This window comes from Eufriesea mexicana, unplaced genomic scaffold (genome assembly GCF_001483705.2).
Source record: "Eufriesea mexicana isolate 0111107269 unplaced genomic scaffold, ASM148370v2 scaffold6328, whole genome shotgun sequence".
Classification (NCBI taxonomy): Eukaryota; Metazoa; Arthropoda; class Insecta; order Hymenoptera; family Apidae; genus Eufriesea; species Eufriesea mexicana.
Window position 1 is genome coordinate 206982 of NW_016914200.1, and position 26174 is coordinate 233155.

The 26174-nt window shown below is 42.2% G+C and overlaps 1 protein-coding gene and 1 long non-coding RNA gene across 5 annotated transcripts in view; one reads left to right on the forward strand and one right to left on the reverse strand.

Moving 5' to 3' along the window:
• Positions 1-26174, forward strand: part of Traf4 (TNF receptor associated factor 4) — a 31361-nt gene that overhangs the window by 3579 nt on the left and 1608 nt on the right. The window contains exons 2-5 of one of the 2 annotated variants that reach the window (XM_017906901.1): positions 11854-12006; positions 24677-24781; positions 25589-25750; positions 26142-26172. In XM_017906901.1, the coding sequence (XP_017762390.1) occupies positions 11977-12006; positions 24677-24781; positions 25589-25750; positions 26142-26172 (328 nt within the window). In that variant the 5' untranslated portion in view covers positions 11854-11976. Of the gene's footprint in view, positions 1-11421; positions 12007-24676; positions 24782-25588; positions 25751-26141; positions 26173-26174 lie in introns of those variants that run through there. The other variant, XM_017906900.1, reaches the window with a different exon arrangement.
• LOC108552388 (uncharacterized) lies at positions 12676-15940 on the reverse strand. Of its 3 annotated transcripts, none has more exons than XR_001890548.1 (3): positions 15696-15940; positions 12924-13008; positions 12676-12843 (listed from the first exon to the last, which is right to left on the reverse strand). It is a non-coding gene; the product is annotated as an uncharacterized LOC108552388 (long non-coding RNA). The 3 variants fall into 3 exon arrangements; XR_001890549.1 differs by lacking the exon at positions 15696-15940 and adding an exon at positions 13266-13381; XR_001890550.1 differs by lacking the exon at positions 15696-15940 and adding an exon at positions 13080-13150.

Here is a 26174-nt window from a genome sequence, read left to right on the forward strand (position 1 = left end):
TTCGAGACTTTAGACGAATTCGTGCGAAATTGGAAATCACCGTGAATACGAAAACTGCTTCGAAACGTGTTACTCTCATCGCTAGGCCCCGATGCATCGCGGCTGCAGCTGCCGTGCTGTGACAGCTGCAGCTTTTTACTCACTGCACTGGTTACTCTGGTTTCCATGTGCGGAAGACGTCGGGCGCGGTATGATCGTGCCGGTCGCACGCCACTGGCCGATAAAAAGACCGTGGAAAAAGAGAGGGAAACGATGCTGCCGACGCAATATGATATCCCATTACGCGATAAGTAACAATGTATAATTAGGAAAGGATTTTTTGACTCTAGACCCCGGCGATCGGTTCCACTCGCTCGGAGTATCGCCATTAGATATGCATATATTTATATTCCTCGTTTACGTATTTCATCGGGTACGTAGGATGCAGTTATAAATAAATTTCTAGCCATGATTTCCCGTCTCTGCCTGGCACTTGTGGATCTCGTAGAAAATAATAATGCAAGAATGTATCGTAATTAATTCCACGTTGAACCCGTAGTCCTTGAGGCCGAGTATTTCGATAAAAGTATTTAATATTTCAGCCTGTAAACCGTGTAGTGGGCGAAGTGTCCACGTATTCCTGGCTTGTTTGTTGCAAATTGGTCGGATCTAAGGGATAAAGTTTTCTTGCGAAACGAGAACGTGCCTGAGTTTGTTCAATATCCGACGAAAGGGAAGACGTTTAACTGCAATTTTATTCTCCGATTACCCCAGCTTGTACTGTTTAAGCTTCTCAATTAGATCTTATATTTCTCTATCATTATATCAGGATCTAACATCGAGTAGGACACGCCTCTGACCAACATAATTCGCTTCCATAATTCGTACTTCGCCATCTTAATTTTCCGCGAGCAAATTTTTATTCCAGAAAATCCAATCTCGCTAACGAACAACTGATTAATCTCGTTATCCCAGACCACGAACATAAACTCTAGTTGCAGACGATCTTGCTATATCTTGATTATAATTCAGCGTATTAGACCACACGACTGCTTTTCGAAATCACAGATCGAGTAACTAAAATTAGACACTATCCGACGTAACAATAAACCAATAATAGCTGTATTATTATTATATATACGTCCACGAAACTAATAAGCCATCGGCAATACCCGATGCACCCAACAGCACCCAAGTCTCTCAACTCGAAACCACCGATACAATTGTCTTCAAACGAAGGATAATCGAATCCCGATAACAGCTTCCATATTACCTGTGTCGTCACCTATGAGTGCACCCAATAGCACCCAAGTGTCTCATCTCCAAACCGTCGATACAATTCTCTCTAAACGAAGTATGATCGAATGCCGATAACAGCATCCATGTCACCCGTGTCGTCACCTATGGAAGCACCTAACAGCACCCAAGCCTCTAGCTTTCAAACTACCGATGAAATTCTGTTCAAACGAAAGATAATCAAATCCCGATAAGAGCGTCCATATTACCTGCGACGTCACCTATGAGAGCACCCAATACCACCCAAGTCTCTCATCTCCAAACCACCGATACAATTCTCTCTAAACGAAGTATAATCGAACTCCGATAACAGCATCCATGTCACCTGTGTCGTCACCTATGGAAGCACTCAACAGCACCTAAGTCTCTAGCTTTCAAACTACCGATGAAATTCTGTCCAAACGAAAGATAATCAAATCCCGATAAGAGCGTCCATGTCACCCGTGTCGTCACCTATGGAAGCACCCAACAGCACCCAAGCCTCTAGCTTTCAAACTACCGATGAAATTCTGTTCAAACGAAAGATAATCAAATCCCGATAAGAGCGTCCATATTACCTGTGACGTCACCTATGGGAGCACCCAGTAGCACCCAAGTCTCTCATCTCCAAACCACCGATACAATTCTTTCTAAACGAAGTATGATCGAATGCCGATAACAGCTTCCATATTACCTGTGTCGTCACCTATGAGTGCACCCAATAGCACCCAAGTCTCTCATCTCCAAATCGCTGATACAATTCTCTCTAAAAGAAGTATAATCGAATCCCAATAACAGCATCCATATTACCTGTGTCGTCACCTATGAGAGCACCCAACAGCACCCAAGTCTCTAGCCTCCAAACCACCGACGAAATTCTCTGCAAACGAAGGATAATCGAATGCCAATAACAGCAGCCATATTACCTGTGTCGTCACCTATGAGAGCACCCAACAGCACCCAAGTCTCTAGCCTCCAAACCACCGACGAAATTCTCTGCAAACGAAGGATAATCGAATGCCGATCCCTCGAACAGCAGCCAGAAACGTGTACTCGATCCCAACACGGGTGTGAGGGACATCTGGCCTGTGATCAGCCAAAGATGCACCCGATGCAGGTGCATCCTCGATCCCTGCAAGCGGCGCGTTCGTCGAGAGTCTGTGATTTCGTCGCTATTTCGGCCAGTCGTAGGCTCGAAAGGTTTCTTTCATCGTTGGAAGCCGGGGATGATTTCACAGTTGGGCCAAACAGATGTTCCACACGGTTTCGAAGATGCTCCTCGGCTGGGAATATCGTTGCACCGACGACCAGGCTGGCACGCGGTTACGCAACCGTTCGCTTTCTTTCTGCACGAAATTGCGTTACTCACGGAAACGATACACTCGCCTGGTCCGAGATCCAGACTGTCGATTAGGTCGATGGAATAAAGGAAACGGACAAGACGCCGATCGAATGTGCATACATCCAGAGGCTTTCTTAATTACACGTCTGCGCATAGCGGCAGGATCGTGGTGCAGCTCGAGATAAGGAAAAGATACCGTGTGACGATCTCTTGGCTGCTGTTTCTTTTGTGGGATTCGAGTAAACGAAGGGAAATGCTCGAAGGCTTCCGCAGTTAAGAGCTGTTCGAGGAACTGCCGGACTTGCGAGATTTTTTCGGATGAAAGCTTGTGCTCCGTTGTTGTTTGCTTCACTAACTTAGGATCGAAGATATAGACGATTAATTTATCCTCCGATAATGGCAGACATGAAAGGAAAAATGGGAGAAAAGGTCTTAAAAAATGCAGTTGAATTTTTCCAAGGATTTCAGAGAGCATGTCAACGCGGAATCACCTGCTTCGTGACCGAAGTTATGTCATGCTCGTCGTAATTATTCAAATTTCTCGCCGTCTAATGCCGAATTCCTAAAATTACTATGAAATTACTACTTTTGAATCCATTGTATTAAACCATTTAAATTATACGGTGAAAGGGCCGAAACGAAGATCCCCGTCGAAGCAAGCAGCAAATTAGTTCGTTATCCGCGAATGGGAGAAATTTATGCAACAGTGTGCCCTCGTAAAAGCGGCAGTGGATAACTAGAATGGTTTCTGTCGGAAAAAATAGCCAAAGGTAACTGCGTTTCTCGTTTCGTTCACCGGATGAACGACGTGAATTCGAATTAACTGTTGTTTTATGCGGATAGCTGACGCACTTGCAGCACGAAAGGATATATTCGAGAAGGTTGCTTGGAGGTTGAGACACAAGATGAACTGGTGCCTATCCTTTCACTTGGCCGTTTTGTGATACGAACCTCCCTACTCGCCAGCGTACTCGAACGTGTGTGCGTCCGTTTATCCTTAAGGCCGATTACACAACCACGCGAATACAGGGTGTCCCGTTTGCTTGGAATTCCAGCCACTTTCCAGAAACGGCCTCTAACATCCCGAGAATTTCGCTCATTACGATATCGTTTCGTGACAGGGAAATTATCATCGCGGACGAAACATAATTCTCTTTGTCGAGAATCGAACCCTTAATTTCTTTCACATTTACCTTTAATCTTTGCTAATTATTCGAGAAAAAAAAAGAATTATCCTTTTAATCAAACATCCGTTCATTGTCTTAGTATAGAGGCAGTTCTCACTGTAATTGGGCCCAATCCTACAATTTTGTACATGTACATATATCTTAGGAATATTTACCATCGGTTTACTCAATAACTAATTTAGTATATTCATACCAGAAAAAAAATCACTGTATATTTATTATTTATTTCTTTATTTACCCCTTTTCGGATTTGTATCAGTAATATGGATAGAATTTTGCATATTAAGGATTTTTATATTAAGGTTAGTAAGTTTGTCCCTAAAAATACTAGTGACTAGAAATATCCCTAGTTTATCCGTCGCCATCTCGTTCATCCGTAAAGCAACGCTCGAACCACCCTGTACACGCTTTCAGTCAAAGTTCATTAAACCCACAACAACTTTCATCATCCTCCTTCACAAAATCTTCACCCACTCGAATAGCAGCGTATTCCACAACAAACGTAATGTCCGCGACGAAGAACTTACCGAGTTAACCTATTTGAGTTGGAAACAATAGGCCAGGACGAATTGGGCCAGCGACGAATTCTTGAGGACGCTCAAGGTAGCTAGCAGCACGATTATGGTAGCTGTCACGGGCCGGCGACTTTCCCAGGTATCACCGGGAGACAAGCGGTCGCAGTTAAGGCGATTTGTTGAGAATTCACCTGAACGCTGTCAGTCCCGGTTTAGCGTTAATTGCGCGGCTGGAATGCTTAGGCTACACGGACAAACTTGAACTCGCGAGCAGAAGACTCGCGGATTTATCGATCGATCGAACGTGGGAGAGGAAGATGGAAGAATTTCACGAACAACCGAGCCGACGAAACGTGACATGCTGGAAAAGGTTGAGTTTCGTAACGACCACCGTGCGATGAGCCGGGTACAATGCAATTGCGCCGGATAACCGGCCAACCTCTCGAAACCGGTCGTAATAGTTCCGACTTCCGGTCTCCCGGTGAATCGGCCGGCCGTCACACGGTTTTCGTCGGTGAATGGAAACGATGGGTTAATTAAAAACGTCGTTTGTAATCACCGTCCGCGGTGTTAGAAGCAATGCACTAGCTTCCTTAAGTCGAAGAATTATTCATCGGCGTTGGATAAATTATTCATCTAACGGAGAGAGTGAAATGATCAGAGAGAGTTTCGAAACAGCGAATTCGACGGAATTGTCACGAGGTTAATAAATTCGGCGGGACTTATTTCGAAATACCTAATAAACTGGCCAGGGGTTTCGAAACGATTGATAAACCGGAGGTGACTTATTTCCAAGAGGTTAATAAGATCGACATGGTGCATTTCGAAATGCACGATGAATTCTAGGTGATTTATTTCCAAGTAATGAATTCCAGAGCAAAACGGGGTCCATTAACGTTCGTTATGACGCGTTTTATAATTGTTGCGTTTAGGTCGTTGAGAGAATCGTTAGTAGGAGGACGAGAATTATCAGTGAATTATTGGTAACGCGACTTAATTAGCTGGATCGAAATGGTATCAGTCCAGTTGGACAACGTATCGCTGCCATATTGGATTTCTCATTTGTTTTCTTCGCGTATTGTTGGCTGCGCGACTATGCGCTTAACCCTAGCCACTGCCAAAGTACTTGAGTTAATTAGAGCCACTTAACGAGAAAATTCAATCGAGTTAATCGAGGCTGGGCAAGAATGGACCTCTATCTATTTGAATAACACGTCGCCTAAATATTAATTCTTCCAACATCCTGATCGTCCGACCAGAGAGAAGCAGACAGGCTGCTGTCAATTGTTCTGACCGATCATTGGGTAATGAATACTCGGCACCTAATCTGCAATCAGCGCAATGCTGCCAATTTCATTTTCATCGCCTCGTTAGGTCTTCCAACTTCGCTGCTTCGCTTTTGCGGGTAAAAATACCTGGTTTCCTGATACCTCGGTGAACCTTGGTGAAATGTGTCCACTCGAGAACACATCCGTGTCATAAAACGCTATTATTTCTTCTACCGTAAGAGCTCACAGGTTGTGGCGAGACGAGGCAATATTAAATACATGCACACACGTGGTAGACCCGATAGAAGCTTCTCGCAGACAAAGATCCAGTGACGCAACAATAGCAATCTATTACTATTCGCCGTAAGTGGGCAAGAACACGAAACAAAGGATAAATCTTCCATACCTGCAATTAACGACCAGAATATTTATGCTCTTCGTCCATTATACGTGCCCCATCGAGGAACCCTCAGGACACACGTGATACGTGACTACGTGCACCCATCCGGGACCACGAGATTTCCCCCACCAGGTGTACGAAAGGGAGCAGATGTGCACGTGGCGCAGGAAGTTTAGTTTTACACGAGGAGCAGCTGACCGACGTCGCGCATTCCTCGTGGAAGAGGATGGTCTCGGTGGTTGGCTTCGAAAAAGGGGGTTGATCGCTCCGGCCACGAGGAACTAGCATGGCCTAGATATACACCCACATGTTCGCGCGGAAACGAAGGGGCCCCCCTTTGAAGAACCACTCCATTAACGTGCTCAGGGCACATTCATTTCCTCGCTCCACCATCTCATTTTACGTTCCAAGGGATGCTTATTGGACACGGGGAACGAGCAGCTTCTTTTTTCCCTAGCAATCATTGTGCTAGTTTATTCTCTACATTATTATTTTCTTTCTCCTTTTTCTACTTCTTACTTTTCCTTCTACCGCGATTTAATTATGAAATATCACCCATTGAACAAGCATTCGAATTTAATCAACCACGTAGCAGCTAACTAGGTAGCTTCTTCTTCCTCGCGAAGAATCACTTGTGCGAAGTTCCTGACGAATAATTGTGCTAATTTATTCTATAATTGAAGTTGCACGATTATCTCTGTTTTTATTTTTCGTGTTTCCTCGTGTCTAATTATGAAATATTGCTCATTGAAGAGTATTTCCAGTTTGGTAATTCTCGATGTAAGTTCACAGAATTTGTCAGGCCAACTTCGCATAACGGTATTATAAAATTAAAAAGGGACGATGGTATTAGCATTACCATGTAAATTTTTATAACATAATCCGCTTTTTCTTACCTACAAACTTTAACACCCTTCATGAATATACATAAACACACGATAGTCATCTCACCCCCAAGTTTTCACGTAGTATCAAAGAAATTCTTTCACAGGGGTGCATATTTAACTCCCGTCCCCTAACACGTTAAACCAATTATTATCCTTAAACTCGATAATCGCCGATAATCCCACGTGAAAACAAAAGGCACGCATTCCTGGAAGAATTTCCTCCAGGAAACTCAGAACGGGACGATAGCCAAAGGATTGGATCCCTAGGGTGGTTTTTGTAGGAAGTTGTCGGAGAACCGGAATGAGAATACGAGGCAGAAGTTAGGCCATGAGAACGAGGTGATGGCGTTGGAGAGAAGGTGGCAGAGGTGGAGGTGGAGGAGAAGGAGGCAGAAAAGCTGGCGGTCAGATTGTGAGCAAGGGAGGAGGGTTGCAGCTGCTGTGACAGCTGCAGACTTCCCAATATTATTCGCCGGGCTGCTCCTATCCTCCGAATGGTCCCTCCGTCGCCTCTCCAGGTGCTGCTCGCATCGGCGCCTCGAAAAATCCTTCTTTGTTCCCTTCGAAGAGCATTGAACCACCGTGTGCGCGATCTGTCGCGTGGAGTATCGATCGACGCTGAATTTCATCGATTTCACCTCGTCCCGTGGCTTGGAGAAAATTTATTTCTATAGCGAGTCTCGTGGACTAACCCTAAACCTAACCTCTCCGGAGATGCCGATCTTTGTATCTCTATAAATATTTTTATTAATAATTTTCTTGGTACCAACTTCGTGAGGTAACTAGTACAATAGTAAAATTGGAGACTAAAGTTACCATATTAGTTACTATGTCCAGATATAGAACTAGAAGTCTAACACAGTACAAAAATCGAAGTATTTGACATAAACATTGACATATACATACAATTAGGATCTTTTATCACTTACAGTCTCCATGAAATATAAACTAATGTCACTGACTTAGAAAAATTGTCGGTACTTTCAGAAATACGTTGAATTACCTAGTCGCTGTCATGGAGAACCGTAATCGAGGGTGACTTATAGTAAACCAATCTCATAATCCACCACGGACTATTTACTTGAGAAACACGTTGCACGTGTAATTCGATCTGTGAATAGACATTCAACTCCATATCCTTCTGAATACATATTTCTACTCACAATTCGCTCGCTTCGGGCAAAGTAATCCGTATCCTAGTAATAGTTACATTCGTCGGGTATGCACAAGTCCAGCCTATTCTTGGTGCGAGCTGACCAGCCTTGCAGCGTAAAAAACACGCTGGTGCACCACGATTATTGCGTAACCATCAACTTATTCAGGTCGGTCGCTCGACCTTTCCCCAGTATCTACCTGTGCCGGATGCAAAACTGGACTAAACGCCGGGGGAACGCCAGCCTTACGTGTCTGCCACTGCACGAACGTAATCGCGATTTCCCTCGTGGTTGCAGGATGCTCGTGCACCAATGTAGACGGAAGTCCGTGGAGAAATCACGAGACTGTCAGTTTCAAACCTGTCGACGATAAGAAGGTGTATCGCGGCTTAAACGTTTGTGCATCGTGTTTGACAACTTTCTACTCTGCTCCTCTCTTCCAAAGGTGAACGATCGAATTCGTGTCCCAACGTTTATGTTCATTGACGTGCATCCGATAAAGTCGGCTGTCGTTGACACGGTCCCGCTCCACGGATAGTCGGGGATGCTGATGAGAGGGCGGCTTCCCGGGGTTCCGGTTCCATTAGGGTTCAACGCGCTGGCACATACAGTTCTGATAAGTCAGCATCTGGCGACTTGGCTGGAAATCGGAGAAACTGGTTATTAAGGATATCGGATCCCTTGACACGAGAAACGTTACGCACCAATTACATTAGTGCGCGATATTCTATCGCAAAAGTGGCCTGAATTGTGCTGCTGGAAAATGCAGCGGCGTGCGACCACGTCTTGCTTTTCGCGTTTCGAGACCCGAATGTTAACAGAGACGGTCGATTCTTTTAACTTCTAATGTGGTGAAATCTCCCTGACTTAGCATATCCTGTTTTTTTGCAATCTTCTTCATAACAAAATATCTAACATAGTTTCTACTCCCATTTGTGGCATTCCTTTCGAGTTACGTTCGTCTTCTGTTCAATTTCTCGTGGAGAGATGAGATGGATTTTTCCTTTCGACTCTCAGCAGTGTAAAGTCGAATCAGAACTATCGAGGTTCGCTAGGAACCCAGGCTGAAATCTGTGAAAAGGGATTTCGAGGGAGAGCCGACGAAACTCGTACAAGTTTGCCCTTAAGGAGGGAAGATTGTGATCTAGAGAGATAGAAAGGAGGGGAGAGACACCTGCTCGATGTATAAGAAGGGTCGAAAAGGTGCGTGATCGTGAATATCATGTCTGTGAAATTACAGCACGTCCTCGTGGAATTAATGTGACCTGGCAAGGCACACCTGTTGCAAACTTCGAATAAAGGAATTCCCAAATTCGTGAGCGAATTTCAAGCCAAACCTATTCTTCGCGTTCCTTCTCTTCCGTGAAAACAAAAACCTCAGGTAAAAATGAACGGTAAACGCGAGCATTTGTGTGTGTGTGTACAGTAAAACGGTGAATGAACGAAAGTACTCACGATAATGCGTCGTTATCCGTCCAAGGCGAACGATTTACGGGGTCGGCTAGTCGATGGTTTCTATAATAGAAATTATTCAGGTATGCCCGATATAATCCGTGGTAACATCGATCCTCCTGATCCGTTATGGTTTTACCAGATTTTATTGCCCTCGACACTGTGATTACATCGAGTTAGGGGTCTAGGAAAACGAAACTGAAATATATGCGAGAACATATGTCCAGCTAATTAGTGTTGACTGGTAGCTATTCATGCAGGACGTGCTTCGAATTCGTCATGAATCGCTCCCCTGAAGCGAAATTCAGAACGCACCCCGCAGAGAAGGGCGAAGATCCGTGCCTTATCTGATGGTTAACTGGAATTTCCATGGAAAAGAGGAACAGATGGTGCGAACCCCGAACTATGCGGGTTCGGTGAATTAAAAATTCAAATCGGTCGTTCCTTCATACTTCTGAATGCCCGTAACGGGTACAAAACGTAAAGGGTCAAGTCACTAGCCCAAATTCTGTCACTTAGACAAGACACGATGACGAGTGGCGGGGATGAGTAACGCTTTAGGAATTCGGAAGCGAATAGATACCGATCAGGGTATAGGTCAGAGGAATATTTTCATATGATTTATAAAAATCCTTCCTTGCGAAATTCGAAACAAGTCTGCTAACTGTATCCCTTTTGTAATTTTTTTTTGCAATTATTTTTTTCGCCTCAAATTTATTTTCACACACCCAAACTTTATTGTACGTGAGAAAATTAAGCCTTCCATTTTACTGTCATCATTATCCTGCAGACACAAAGGGAGGAGACATAAAGGTGCTCCGTTTTCGACTGTCCTGGCGAGATAGTGTCTCACGAAGATCGAAGGCGGAGTCTTCGCGGATGTTCCTTGTTAGAACGCTGGGGTACCGGTTCGTGTAGCTGGCCAGAAGGCTCGATTCCGGCCTGGTGGGGGGAAGGTCGAAGAAGGCCGCAGCTGGCTAGATCCTGTCCGCGTACATACAGCTGAACGCGGCTGAATGTAAGGAACATGCCTTGCCAGTCGGGCCTTACAATGTCGTTTTTCTCCCCACTACCGTGGCGGACCTGCAGTTGGCAACACGAGTGTCTTTACTGATCACGAGTCGCTATCGCGCGGACAAATTCTTTGTCTCGGAAAGGGTGCCAGTAAAAGTACCGCTTTGATAGCAACCGCCTCAACTACCTGCCTCTGATCAGTGCATCGATAGTCTCGATTAGTCGTTAGGTTGCACACTGATACGCGAAGGGAATGCAGGTAATTTTTCAATGAAGACACTTGCCAAAAGTTAACCTAGACTTTTGAGATATTTTGGTACGGAAAATCAGTCGATATTGCTATTTATGATGCTCATACACGTGTATGTTACAAACGTCTGTTTTGTATGATTTTTGATCGAATCTATATTCGACGAATTTTTCTTGAAATAGTAAATACATATTTGTATATAGATTTACAGGACATTGAATTTGATCATTGTCGCGATATCCTCATGTAAAAATGATTTTTATTACTCATTATATCGAACCGATGCGAACGTTCCAGGTAACCTTAAACGATTTCTAAACCGCGACCCATGAAGTCAGCGGCGACTGTACTTGTGCCACATATCCGATAATCTCTTTCACACGTTCCTTCATTCACCGTCTCTCCCTAGCTGCTGTCCTTGTCTCGCGAATGCCATTAGACTTCTCTCGTTCTTTTCCTTCCCTTCGTTCACTGGAACGAAGAAAGAGACAAGAAGGCAACGGACTCCCTCAACGGAGAGGAGTTTATATCTCTGAAAATTATATCGCGGTCGCAGTTCATCTCACGCGATTCCCGCTCATTCGGTCTCGTTTGCTCTCGTGGTATGAACCACCCCATTGGCCATTTTCCAGTGTACCTGTCCTTCTCTTGCGCGCGTCGCTTGTCGCTTTCTATCGGATCTACCAATCAGCGCGCTTGGTCCAGCGGGCATGACGCGACCGTTCCGCAGAGAGGATCGACCGACTGGACTGCGAACAGTCTGTCAGTAAACTTCGTGGCGTGCGTTGGCTGGCGCGCGTGCTAGCAGACCGTTTCCATGCGTGTCACGACACGGATACACGCCAGCCGATCTCTCGAAACGCTTATTAATATTTATAAGTGGTCGGTTAACGCTTCAAAGTGAATTCGAGGTTCGTAAAACGAGCAAAGATCAAGCTACTAAAGATTTGCACCGGCATCGGTACCCCGGGTCGTCTCCAGTGTTTTGTACGTTTTTTAAACAGCCGCGAGTGTCGGGACGCGCATTGAACTCACCGAGTTAGATATACACAGACGAATAGTAGTACTATTTTATATTTTATCCGTGAAATTTTCGACAAGAAGAAAAGATGGTGCGTGGTCTGTCGCAGTGGACGAAAACCTTGAGCTTCCCCGCGAGGGTGTCTCCCCAGAGGCCTGCCAAGGAGTCGAAGGGGTTTCATGTGAGCCCCAGTGCTAGCCCCACATCGCCACCCAGCCCGATCAACGACAACATGGACAAGGCGCCGATTATTACCGACGAGGTTAGACAATCTCACTTCTTTCTTTTTTTTCTAACATGCTTATCGCGGTTAGTGGTGCTTGAAAGCTTAACCTTTGTAATATTGGTTGACGAATTTCTAAGAGGGAAAAATAACGGGTGCATTGTGTAGTAACCTTCTGTATGTAAACATAATACGTACGAGACGTTTCAATTTCTGCAGGATGAATTGGCAAGATTTTTCGACGAAATATAGAATCTCATTTTCATATACTTATTTAATTTGCGCACGATTTGTTGGTATGCGGAGAACGTCCACGTAGGTCATTCCTCGAATATACTGGAGCAGAGTTTCAAGTTTATCGTCATACGTATTTCAGATAACGGTCTGTTGCTATACGCTTCGAGCAGCCACGGTTAATCGCCGGTTATGCGTTTCAGTTCTCCCTGCATTTATACTTGTACCAGTGGCCCGCGTTGTTTACTTTCACATTGTCTGCTTTATAGGCTCCTTGCAAAAAGTACTAGACCAACGTGGCATTAATTAATTCAAAGCATCCCAATTAAAGTTTATTTCTCCGGTCATATCCGTTCAAGGTCCACTGTCATAAAAGCCAGTCATATTTTCGGATTTTTAAAAGTAACTAGTTTTACTTCCGTTCGCCATTAGGTTCTTCGTTCGTTACATTCTTCGCAACCGTGTCGAGCAGGGACGTAACTTAATCTTCATGCGAATAAAAGGAAACCGCAGAATGGGGGAAATCTATTATTGAACAAAACGGAAACAGAGGGTTGCATTTCGATATCGTTTACAACAGCACCATTCATGATATCGTTGGCAACGTTGTTGGCACGGAGTCCGTTTTCTGCGTACGCGCCCCTGTTGAATACGTTGCATATTAGCTCTCTTATCGAAGTAAATACATGCATTCGTGGCCATCGAACCGTGAGCACTCTTACCTCTGCCAGAACAAAACACGGTATAAATCCTGACCGCTCAAAGGGGGTTCCGTATTCGTTCCCCGCGTGCTTTCATCCGTCTATCCTGAAACCAAACGTTGTTTTGTTACAATTTTAATAATATCACGCGTTTTTGGTCTAAAATATTTTTCCTACTGGTTGCCTGTAATTGGATTATTAACAAACTGCAAAAATTAAGTTAGGTTATGTAAGATCAACATTTCACGATGTGTGCGATGTTCTTTCGTTTTAAAACAGTCACGTGTCTATCCTAAAATCAAACATTGTTTTGTTACAATTTCAATAACATCACGTGTTTATAGTTTAAAATATTTTTCTTACCGGTTGTCCGTAATCGGATTATTAACAAACTGCAAAAGTTGGGTTAGGTTATGTAAGATCAACATTTCACGATATATACGATAGTCTTTCGTTTTAAAACAGTCACATAACAGAAAGGTTATGTTGCCATCAGTCGCGACAACCAGATGTTTCAACAAGACCGTGAACGAAACCACGCCGTTCCCTCGACTGCTTGCCGTGTATTTTCCAAAGAGTTTCTAATCATGCCGACAGAGCGGCTGATTTATGCCACGACAGCCAGTAACGCTTTCAAATTGTCCGCCTGCAGACCTTTACGTACCTGACTTCGTTCGTAAGGACCGTCGTCCCTTTATTATCGATTGCATACCGCACCGATTACCATCTGCGCTGTTGAATTATCAACCAAGAGTTCGATTTGATATACAGTTCCCTTCGTTATTATCGGCTGTTACGTTCCTTAAATTGTTCGACAAATCGTTTTAAAATTACTAGAAATTACCACGTGCCTGTATCTAGGATCACTTCTGTACAAATATTTGATCTGTTGCTCGTGCTTTTGACCCCCTATTCCTGTGTTTTTGTGTGACGAAATAAATGGAATTTATTCGTGAGTAAACAAGGGGTCGCTAGAAGTCACTCGACATTGTCACCCGCAGCTCCCCCTGCCATATCGACCGTGTATTTAAGGAATCGAGTTCATCTCTTTTTGCGGTCGGTTTAATCGTTCCAGCCCCCTCGACGACGCGTTGCCAACACACGTGCGCTGCATTTACGATTCCCTTTGTACGAACACATTTAAAAACGGCCTGTACACATTGGCTGGTGGTCGGGAGTGCCAACTTTCTGCAGGGTGCGATTGGGGGGGTTCGTTTGTGTAAACACAGCCTCTGGGAAGATGACAATGGCGCGACTGCAGACGCTTGACGGCACGTGCCCCACGTTCAAAGCGAATTCTTTTTTTTCGACAAGCCAATTCGCGCTACCGGCGTGCCTAATCGTATTCAACGACTATAGTAAGTTTCAAAACGATAATTAAAGGTTTTACCCGCAATTGTCAATACCGCGTTCGTCGTGGGAAGTTTGTCAACTGTCATGGCGGAATTAGATTAGAAAGGAGGATCGTATCTCAATATGGCTCTCTTCTACTAGAAAAACGACCCCTTTCTGGGTTTTACTAGGTAGGTACATATACACATGGACCAGTTTCAAGTATCGCGGACGGCTTGATGTACAAACTGGAGAAAGCGAAGCCGCCCAGCTGAATTTATCTAACTGCTCCCACGGAAACGTGCGCATTTAGAGAAATCTGAGATATATAAATACTTAATCTACTACAAAGGATTCGATTTATTCGAAACGAATGTAATGAAACGAGATTACGAGAAGCATCTCGAGACATTTGTTTTCGTTAAGACACGTACATAGTCGACCGAAAAAAATAAAGACTTTGGCCGGTCTGATTTGTATAAGACGTGTCGTATTATAACCTTTACTTAATTTCTCGAGACGAAGCTGAACGGAAATTACCGATGCGCAGAAATCCCGCGATAATGGACAAAAGTTTAGCCTCGTAACAGAAAACGTGGAGTCGCGGTTAAAGACGTGCAGGCGTTCTCCGGCTATATAAAATAAAGCGACGGCGAGAGCCGCCAGTGCCGGCGAAGGTGGGGGCAAGAAAAGGATCGATGAGGACTGGTCCAAAGGCGGGGAAAGGCGACGGCGGAAGCGTGGGAACCGAGCGTAACAGATGGCCTCGGCTGCTTCCGAACCCGCTCGGCCTCCTTCGTGCACCTCCGTGGCATCGGTTCTGCTTTCCGTTCTCGCGCGTTTCATACGTTCTATGTGTCGATGCAACTTGATTCTCGCAAAAAATCGATTTTAATCCTTTCGCGGACACTATCACTGTTCACTGTCTCCCGTAATTCTGGAATGAAATTGTAATATTGAAATATAATAATTATGAAATACAAATGCGATGAATTGACTACATTCTTGATTCGAATTTTGTAGGTTGGAAAAGAAATGAATCGAATCACAGCCTATAACACTCTTACTGTCACCGCAAGCGATAGAAGGTTAACTGACATCGGGAGAAATAAGGTTATGTAATTGACTTACGGAATATATACCGTTCGATTGGGAACGGAGAATAGGTTAAGAGGGTAACGATGCAAAACAAAAAGTGCAATAGAAGATATATGTGCTGTGATGCACACGTGCACTAGCTGGCAACCTTAGCACTTAACCCGATGCTGCGCACCGGTAAGGTCTCAGGAAACATTCAGACATGCTTTAACACGTTTCAAATGCACTCGTATAAACGTATTAGTAGTGAAGTCGAATTACATTCCGAGTATTAAAAATAAAACTGTACTTAAACGTAACGACTATTAGATGGTTTACTTGTTACATATTTGAAAGTTTTAATATTATGAATTTAGAACTTACTAAGTAAGATTAGTCGCAATTCAGACAGCAGGCTTGAATAGACTGCGATAATAGAACTACTTTCAGATAGCATACGTTCCAATGAACTTAATCATGCTGTCGCGAAATTCCTGGAATTAATAAATGATGACAATACAGGAAATTGTCGCAGGAAATGTCGCGAACGCGTAATCTTCAGGAAATAGCACATATATGTAGAGATCGTTGTATCACATTATTTCAGTTATCTTTCCTCGCAGTGGTTCTCTGACCCACGGATCATTGAAACAGATTAATGAAGCTCGACATCACCATGGTGGGCGACATAAACACGTTACAAGATTCTCTGTTGCTTGTATGTTCGCGTTCCAGCTAAGTGTTAGAGATAATTATGAGTTTATGTTTTAGAGTGTGAGAAAATTGTAAGGGGATGTATGCAAAAGAAAGGATAAACTGTAGTAGAAGCTATCATCACTCTGTATTAAGATAACACTCTAATTGTAAATATTATCTTTATTTTATCATTTTTGCAATAAATTACAGTAATTTAAAGCTTTTGCTTTTTTACTATACAAAATGAGCGTTATAAAAGTTTATGGAAAGTAATTTCAACACCGTTTTTGTTTTAGGAAAATACCAAAATAATGGCCAATGTACTTTTGAAGAATAAATTTCATTTAGACCTTCAACAAGAAATTTAGAAAATGTAACTTTATAATATTCAACAATTTTACAAAGAGTTACCGACCAGTGACATTGGCTGCTCTGTTACTTCGCTCGTCAAAGTAATTGACCTTGAGTAATTCCTTAAAATGTCACCAAATTAGCCGTCCGTGAGTTAAGGACCGACTCCAATAAGCTCTTATTAAGCTACGCGTGCAGAGCGACTCCTGACTCTTGTTCGGGAATGCGAGATAACGCAGATGCTTGCAAGTCGCTGTAATTACCGCGTGTTAATTTAAAAGTAGCCCGCCGCCCCCTTCCCATGGAGGCCACCGCCTTCATCGCGACCGGAAGTTGCCGCGGTGTTTGTTCCTTCGAGTATTGTTCCCTCCGTGCATTCCATTGTAATGAGCGTCCTTTTTCCCTCTCTTTCACTTTGGTTCTACGTTCCTTTAGAAAATAGGTGTACGAGACAGTCGGTGATCGCGATAGAAATTACGTTTAACAGGGCTCCTCGAGTGCGACCACGAGCTCTTTCCGGGTACTTTTGAAGCGGCTCTTTCGTATTGTTGTCAGAGTTCCGTAATGTTTTTATCTTTCTAATTGGGAAGAATGAATGCGCCTGTTTAAAATATAACGATGCGCTGGTTTTGCACCGTTATGGCGAAAAGAACTTGCGGAGTGGTCATTACGTACCCTTGAAGTGACTGCACATTTAATCAAAACTTAGGAGAAATTGGTGCAATCATTTGAATTGACGTAAGAGTTAAAAAATAGAATAGTTCACTGAAAATTCGAATTTTGTGGTACACAAAAGTATTGTAATTACCAACATGTGCGGTAGCTTAAAATATAGAAGTTTTCTAAGTATAAATCAAAGTAGTATACTATTAGAAACGTATGAATAATGTAGACGGTTGACTAGACTAACAGCGTATGTTCTGTTCAAGGATGTATAATTAACTCCACACGATGATAATGAGAAATCTATTTTAACGATTGTCAGTAGTCAGTATTAGTAGCGAATGTTATCTTATTTGCCTATTTACGTAACGATCGGAGCAGTCTTTTATATCTCGAACGTAGCTTCGTTAATGTAAAGAATACATATATTTGTTTTTGTGCCGAGATTACGCGGGAAGACACAGTAATCGTGGATACTCTGGGGTGGAATCACAAAGGACGAGCCGCGTAGCATTCGGCCGGAATTCAAAAGTTTGTAGATTTTCTATAGCTCGATAAGATACCAGGAAGACACGCTGGAGAGATAAAAGGCTATCGGTAGCGTTCTTACTCGGAAACCTATCTCTGGAGCTTTCTTAAACACGCTCAGGACTGATGTAACGAATGGAATTTGTACACAAAAGTATATCAAAAGCAACTGTTTATAAATTTTTCTTCTTGATCAAATAAGACATTAATTTTTCATCGAATTCCGGAAACGATCACAGAGTTTATCCGATTTTTTATGACAGTATTGTGTTCAAATGTTATTGTTCTCTGGAAGGAGTATTTCGATGGTATCGTTGAGAATTAATTTTTTTCTCTGGTTGAGAATTCTAAAAGAGGTGCAACTATCGGAACCGCTTCGCTTGAAATTAAAATGACCTCGTTGAAATTCCAGTTGCTTGTTCACGGGTCGTGAACCACTGGAACCCTTAAATTCTACGTTACAATTCCTCGGCGGTTCGTTCGTGGAAACAAAGAAATGGATGTCCTATTTTTCTAATGCCAAGAAAAGACTCTAGTAATGCAGGAGAAATGAAACTTTTCTCTTTCCATTGACTTTCCTCGCTTCAGTGCAGAAGCCAGTGAATCTGAACTTAATTGTAACAATCCATTGTGCGACTAATCTATGCAAAAATCACGTAAGAACAAATAAGAATTCACTTTTGTTCGAACCTCTCTATATTCAACCTGAATTATTACACTTTCTTTTATTTTTTTTAAGCAAACTTTTTATGCACTGGTGGTTTACATTAATGAAACAAAATATCTATTCACCATTCTCTCGCATAAAAAGGATAAGTTTTAAGAAACAGAGAACACATCGAGGTAATTAATTTTTGGTGCAAATTGTGCCCTCTTTATTCGTTAACTTAAATCTTAAAACATTCTTCGAGAAGGAAAGACAATATTTGTTCTTGAAATAACAAATGTTGTCTTATCTCGATAGCATCTTATTTCGTCTAATAATATCAGCTGATAATTTAACAAAAAATTCAACTACAATCTTGTAGGCTTGCACTGTGATTTATCAAGTATTATCGATTCGCCAAGATGACATCTGGAACGAAGGACATCCACGAGAAACAGGGCACGATTTCGTGTGAAATCCATGGGTCACGGGAATCGTCGAATGCCATCCCACGACCACTAATTTATGGGATTCAAAGTGTTCCCGCTGTACGAGCGAGCCCAGACCACGGGGCCGTGTGCCTCTGTAACCGACAGGAAGTTTTCCTTTCGCACGCGATCACCCTGTCTTCCACGGCGTGATCGATCCGTAAATAACATTACCGCGACGGGAAATTCGAAATCAACCGAACGACCTGTAATTGTTGAACTTATGTACGCCTCAATCACGTAAAATGGATATTTAGAAAAGGATTTAAACTGGTTGCAGGCTGTTAAAGAATCGATTTACAGTCTATAGGCCTGTAATTTAGTTCATAGTGTGCAATATTGTAGGGAACTTCTTCACATTTGACTCTTTGGTTCACACGTTCTTTTACATGTTCTTTGTACTGGAACTTTTACTTAAAAAAATGAAATTTATTCTTCCTCGAAATCTTCAACCTTTGAACACGTTTTCTTTGAATGAAAAGTTCGACTGGAAACTTTTCTATTGAAATTAGTTTGATACTAATGGGTTAACTGTGAAGAAAGAATGGTCGAAAATCGAGAATTCTGTAGACGAAACAGATTAACGAGCGCAGCAATTCGAAAGATACAATATGTTAATCCTCGGTCATCGAGTTGTCAAGGTCACGCAGTTTCGAGCCGACGAAAAAAATGAGATTCGCCCGTTGGATTCGAATGCGTAACCGTCACGTTCGTGCATCGCTAATATCGGCGGAGGATTTTTCGAATACCGGACACTCTCGTCAAACTGCTTTCCGTTTCATTAAAATACTGTGGGTTCCTCCCCGATGTGTCGGTTCTTCCATATTTTCTCCGAAGAACCGAGACATTTTCGCGAACTTTTTAAATCATTTCACGTTCCAAAGAATATCTAACAACCATATAACGTTCCTTACTAATCTTTTTCCAGAATCTTCTTATTACTTCCTGAATTATATTCCAAAAGTTCGTTTCAAAATGAAAATATCACTAAGGATGGGAGATTCTAAACATCAAGAGTACGAAAAGTGTAAAAAAGCACTGAAAAGTTGAAGGTATCGAGGTATACGAGTTCAAACGAATTATTGTCTTTGTCTTTCCACATCAGACCAGATTATTCATCGATTCTCCTCGTTCCTAGGGATTTTTCACATGGCAATCCGGGTTAGAAAATTCCTGCGGGGCCGTATAACGCGGAGATGATCGCCGTCCTCAAGAATAAGTGGAACGTACCCGAAGATCGTGTCCGTTATTTCGCCATGACGTCACGACGGCTTGTAACCGCTGTAACAGCGCCATGGTGAGAGACTACCCGTGATGTCAGCCTCGCGATGCTCCATGTTGGTATTCTAATTCGCTAGTGCGAGCGTTATGGTGTTTCCTGGAATAAGGGACATCAGCCAGACGTTCGAATCCATTTGCATTCGCCTGTGCAACGGCACTTATGCAGCCAGGGGATCTTGGTTTATCGTTCGTGAAAGAGAATGTAATTGTTCGATTTACGAATAACTGTCGATGAAATGATAGAATTATCGGATACGTTATTTTATGAGAATTAAAACGATCGAGGAAGTGATCTGGTCTGCGACCGATATTTTAGGAAATGGTTCTGTCGTGCGAACCGAGAATTTTGTACCCCATGTTTGTTTTACTTACTAATTTATGTTGTTTAGAGTAGGCAGATTTCTTGGATATGTCTGTTAACCGTTTCGAGATAGTATAAACTAATAAATTTTTATAGTCGTTTATAGAGATTTGTATTTAGAGGGCTGGCGGTTTAATATAGTCTGTATATTCAAAAAAGCAGAGTGGCAATGCAAATTGTTTCGAATTAGTAGAGGAACAAGTATTGTTATATATTGTTATTGCTTTAAAACGCGAAATTTATCATTGCATCGATCTTTGATATTTCAAGATGCATCGTCGTTTTATCGAACTTTCGAACTTATGTAATCGATGCTTTCGGTAATATCATTTTCTGTTACCGTTGCGCCGCTTAGTTTCTCGGGAGAAAGCACCGTCTCATTTTGATGATATTACAGAACTTGTGCAACGCGAGATCGTTGCCCGCCGTGGCTTAATTGGCCGTTCTTTGTTTTAATTAATTCATTGCTCGTCTTCCTTTCGATTGTTTCAAGCTCTCCCTAATGGCACACGCTTCACCTCCTCATAAAGACGTGTCATGGAATTATTATCAAGTTAATTAGACGTAATCCACCAAGTTCACTGCCAGAACAGGCAATTTATCAGCCATCATTTAGATCCATCACAGGAAGTGATCTTCGTGCTTTACGATATTAATTTTAAGCAGCAGTGGAACAGTAAAAGCTGTGTTTTAAATATTTATCTCATTTCTACATTATTCCTTTTCCATTCAGTGGAAAGAATTGCAGATACAACTTAATAATCTCATTTCAATATGATCAGTTCCAATCAACTTTCGGCTCACAAATTTTTCCATTTTCAGATAGAAAGTCATCGACAATGTACAAAAGCTCATAACGGATAAGACTGGAGCGAAATGAACCGTCGATCGCGACCAGTGCAAGTGTATTTTTATTCCTGGTATCACGATGCGGTCGGTGTTCTTATTTCTTCCTGCTCGTCCTTTTTTTTTCGCAATCTCGAAACTGAAGAGGTAGGTCTGTCTCTTCCATTCCCGGCGGTGTTTATATCTCGCCGGCAGTGGCTGGTTGCGTTAGGTTCCTCGACCTTGCCGGTCGTGCAGGTTTCAACTCGCAGGCACCTACAGACGTCCCCGTCTATACCGGGTGTATCTGCGTGGATACGCCTGATTCGATGCTGACTGAATAGTTGTTTTGGAGGAAATTACGTCTGCTGGCATTCTAGTACCGTGGGAATGATATTTTTCGTGGATTATTTGGTCTTCGAGGATTAGTCGTTAGCTTTAACCACAGGGTTCCTTTTCATCCTTTAGAAAAAGACTTTTTTATTTATATTAGCAATGAAGATTTTATTTTTTATTGTTGATTCATTACTTTTTTCGCGTAATTTGAGATATCAGCGAAGAAAGTTAGAATTGATTCTATTTGCGTGGTAGAAATTTAATAAGTTACCGAAACTAAGATGGAAAGTCGAAGTTTTAGATGGATGATGAGTAGGATAGGACATAACTTCGACCACGCCTCTACCATTTAAGAGTTAATAGAACTGTTTCAATGGATTCTGAGTGTTTAGCTTGTACACGCTGGTTGAAATAATTGGAGGATCGTTCACCGAAATGACTTTGTTCGTGCGGTATCCTATCATTTAAAAGCTTCCATTCGCTGTATAATCAAACACTCGGTCACACTACTGCTATATCAAATACACAATCTTCTGAAGTCATTTAAATAGACATTGCTACTAGCTATTGAAACAAGAAATTTCAAAACGAGTCACAGACATTTTTCATTTAAAGCATTAAACATCTCATTGATCAGTAAAATCGCTTAATTAATTACGCGATTAAAATATGAAGTATTTTTCAGAGATATACGAGGATTCGAGTTTTAGTGATTACTCAATTACATATTCTGCTATATATTTTTCCATAACTAATCGATGCCTAACTAACGACAGATCAAATGGTGTATTAATAGAGGCAGTAATTATTTCCACGCACGACGTAACGCGTTAAATTTATTCTGGTTTCCTTGCCTCCCGCATGGTTCTCGGTACGGGTTCACCTCCTGCATCAGGGTTATTATTGAACCTCGCTATTTCCGAAAACCGTCACGACTCCTTCGTCGGCTGCCATGGTCGACGTTCTTCCTGGAAGCAGTAACGTGGCATGAAAATTCTAAAAGGATCGGAATGCCGTTTCTCATGTGTTGCACCCATGCCTCCTTTGCACGGGGAAAGTCTTCCACAGACGGATTTAGATTTATTAGACGTTGTTACACACCGTTGGTCGTTTGTTTTCCCGCGTATTTCCACGCGTTTTATCGCCCGTCCACTTTGAACGCGTGCTGCACGAGCTAAGTGTCCGCAGGTTTTACTGGTTTAACCCAGTTCCGGTTACGATTTAGTCGGAATCCATTTGGGTCTTTGATCAAGTGTGAAGTTGAAGCAGAAACAAGGTAGCCTCGATCTAGGGAAAATTAAAATGGTAATCTTGGTACAGAAAATTCCATTTGCCATCGTGAATATGTAGCCGCCTTACACGTTTACGTACATTGTCATATTAAATTAGAGCTGATGGAATCTAAATCTACGGAAACGAAGTTGGCAGAAGCTCTTAGCAATAGCTCACGAAACTTAGCGATATTATAGCGTTGATTCCTGACATGGAAAACAAATGGTAATCTTGACACAGAAGATTACACTCGTCGTTACGAAGAGAATAGCATCAATTATCACGCAGACTGTAGCAGATTCGAATTAGACTCGCAAGAGACTAAATTTCAGAGCAGAAACTCGACAGTAGTCACTTTAACCATCGGGTGCCATTGATGGGACCGTGCGGACACTAATGGGGTCCCCGTTTAGCATACAAACAATGGAAGCGTGTATTTATCGATAGAGTCTATCATTTAAGCGGCACTGTAAGAATTACCGACGAGAAATTACCAGCAGCAGCTTGATAATGAAGGATTAGGTAATCGATTACATTGTTCCATAGTCATTCTGAATTCCCGATGCGTTTCCATACACGTGCTGCACATTTCCGGAGAAAGTTTGGTCTATGTGAACTAGACCTAGTGAGCTTTATCAATCAATAACTGGATTATCTGCTTTACGATAATCCTTTCACTGCCAACTAATCGATATGTCAGTCTTTGATACCTACTAGTAATTAGTTATTTTTTTACGCATAAATACAGCGATAGAGCAATCGTACGTCGTTTCAATTTAAGGAGAATGTGTAATAAAATATTGTAAAATTTATTTACGAGAAACACGTGTAATTGTGATTACGATAAAGCTGTAGTTTAATATGCTCGATATCGCTATTTTATTCCATCACGTTCAAAAGAACGATTTTCTTGTAGTTTCAAGATCTCATGACTTTGTAATTTCAACTAGCGTTATCAAGAGCAAACAGCTTTCCGTAAATACGTGGAGTTTGTAGTGCTAATTCATTGTTTGAAATGAGTTACGTATTTCGCAGACTTCGAGCTATGGTGAAATACGTCTGGAGTCTTGTTCTTCGCAGAATAGAATAGAGAACAGTAAGAAAGACAAGAAATTATTTACTATCGCGTTTCGTTAGAGCAAATTATTAAAAATTATTGCGGTACTGATTGAATATCTCTGTTCTAAAATTACACGTAGTATTGAAGTTCAGTCAATGACTCAGTCTGATAATAAACTGACATTGTCTCCTCGTTAAGCATTTATAAATATCAGAATCCGAAGCAAATTCTTATCGAAGAATAGAACGATGATCCAAACGGAAGATCCATTATCTCGACCTTCGTCTATGTTTATAATTATCTGCTGATTGTAAAACGAAGTCCAAGGAAAGAATGCACTGTAATCGGGTCGTACATCTGAAAAATTCCCACCCAGGTGAAATGTAGGTCCAGAACCCGCCGGTGTAGAGTCGCGTCGCTGAAAATTGATTACCATATTTCACCTGGCGATGGCTGGAATGCCAAACGGCTTGTTTATTGGGCATGAGACCCGGTGCACACTCGCGTCCCGTAGACAAGACTGCCTGGTAACGACTACCTGTTACCCAATTAATCGCTACCCACGTTCTAGGAGGTCCAGTTCCACTCGATGGCTCGGATGAAAGCTAAACAGTTTGGGAATCTATTCGTTCGGTTTCCAAAAGATCGGAGACAATTATTTCAGGACCCACCGTTGGTTGTATTCAGTTGGACAGGGAATTTCCGTAGCTTTGTAATGTCTTGTTGATCGTTCTGGTCTCCTTTGTTACGCTGAAGTAATTCGCTGATAGGTGTGCTTCCCCGAATGGAACGGTGGATGTTTGCGTTAGAGACTGGAAGGAACAGTAGATAAGATCTTTCTCCTTTTGCGTGTTGCAGAATTTCCAGGATCTGGAGGCAGAAAAGGCAATAATGGGCTCCATTGTGTATTGCATACATCATAAGGATGGCTGCAAGTGGTCCGACGAACTTAGGAAGTTGAAGGTAACGTTACACTTTTCTTTTTCCTTTGTCTAATTTAGCTTTGTTCCGTTTTAGATAGCGAAAGAGGGACAGACAGATTTTAGAAACTGTTAAAGTAATCGGATATGTGGAAGCATGGAGAGTATTTCAAGGTCATCCCCATTGTTCCCCGTGAAAGTTATTTGAAGTGATTTGACTGTGAAAGGACACACCTGGGATCGTTTCATTATGCATTTCTGATCTTGAGCGACCTTGTGTTGATAGGTCATTGAACTTAAGCCGGCACGGTTAACTCCCACACGGCTTACGGATAACTTGTGCCGACCTTCTGGTCAATTATAAGAACAATTATCGACTCTTCTTACCGTCATTAACATATCAAGTCCTACGTGACCTCTGGATGATTTACGAGTTAAAAATAGTGCTCGCTATAAACGGCTCCATAATTCTCCCTGAGCAATAATTAGAAAATCTCAGGGGAATGCTGTAAGGAACTGTAAAAAGTAAAGTTCCGACTGAATCAATGTTTAACCTTGAAATAACTTCAGCACAATTTTTATTGTCTTTATAAATATACAATGGCGTATAAAAATATTGGGTCACAGTAATGGTAAATTCTTTATTCTTTAGAAATATAAACCCAATATTTCTGTACGTCATCGCGAACATTATTATCATTCCTTTAATCTCTGGTATGCGGTTCGTTCACCCGAGTTTCCCCGATTGTCGCAACATGATCATAGATCTAAAGGAAACGATCCGATCGGAGTAGAAGGAATGCACCGTTGAGGTTGCACCGATGTAAAAATCGCATTATATCCTGTTTAGGCTCACCTGAATACCTGCAAGCACGACGCGGCCCCCTGCAGCAATAAGTGCGGCGCGATGATCCCGCGTGTGCTGATGGAGGACCATTTGAAGTACACTTGCGCCCAGCGGCGAGCACGCTGCGACTTCTGTGCCAAAGAATTCACCGGTCACACGCTCGAGGTAACCGACGCTGCATTAATTAGAAGAATCGCGATCGAGTGCCAGCCGTTAACTGTACTATAGTGGGAACGGATGGAAGCGAAAGCACACGAGTTCAAGCGAAATTTTTCGAATTCTTTTCCCTTATTCTGCACATTCGCATTTCTTATGGAAAAATGCTTTCTACCGTATATTTTTATGCATTTTTTCACCTCTCTTTAAATTCTTGTAACTTTCATTGAAAACGAAAGATAGTTTTGAAATCGATTACTTTTGTATATCTGTTACATTATTGTCAAAATTGTAAATATATTTCTTTGAAGAAATTTCACATTTTGTAAATTGAGAATAAGATTTTTATAAATTTCTCGCAATTAACGATAATGCTAATGTTCTTTTTGTGTTTTTGTAGAAGCACACAGGGACGTGTGGCTACGAACCGCTC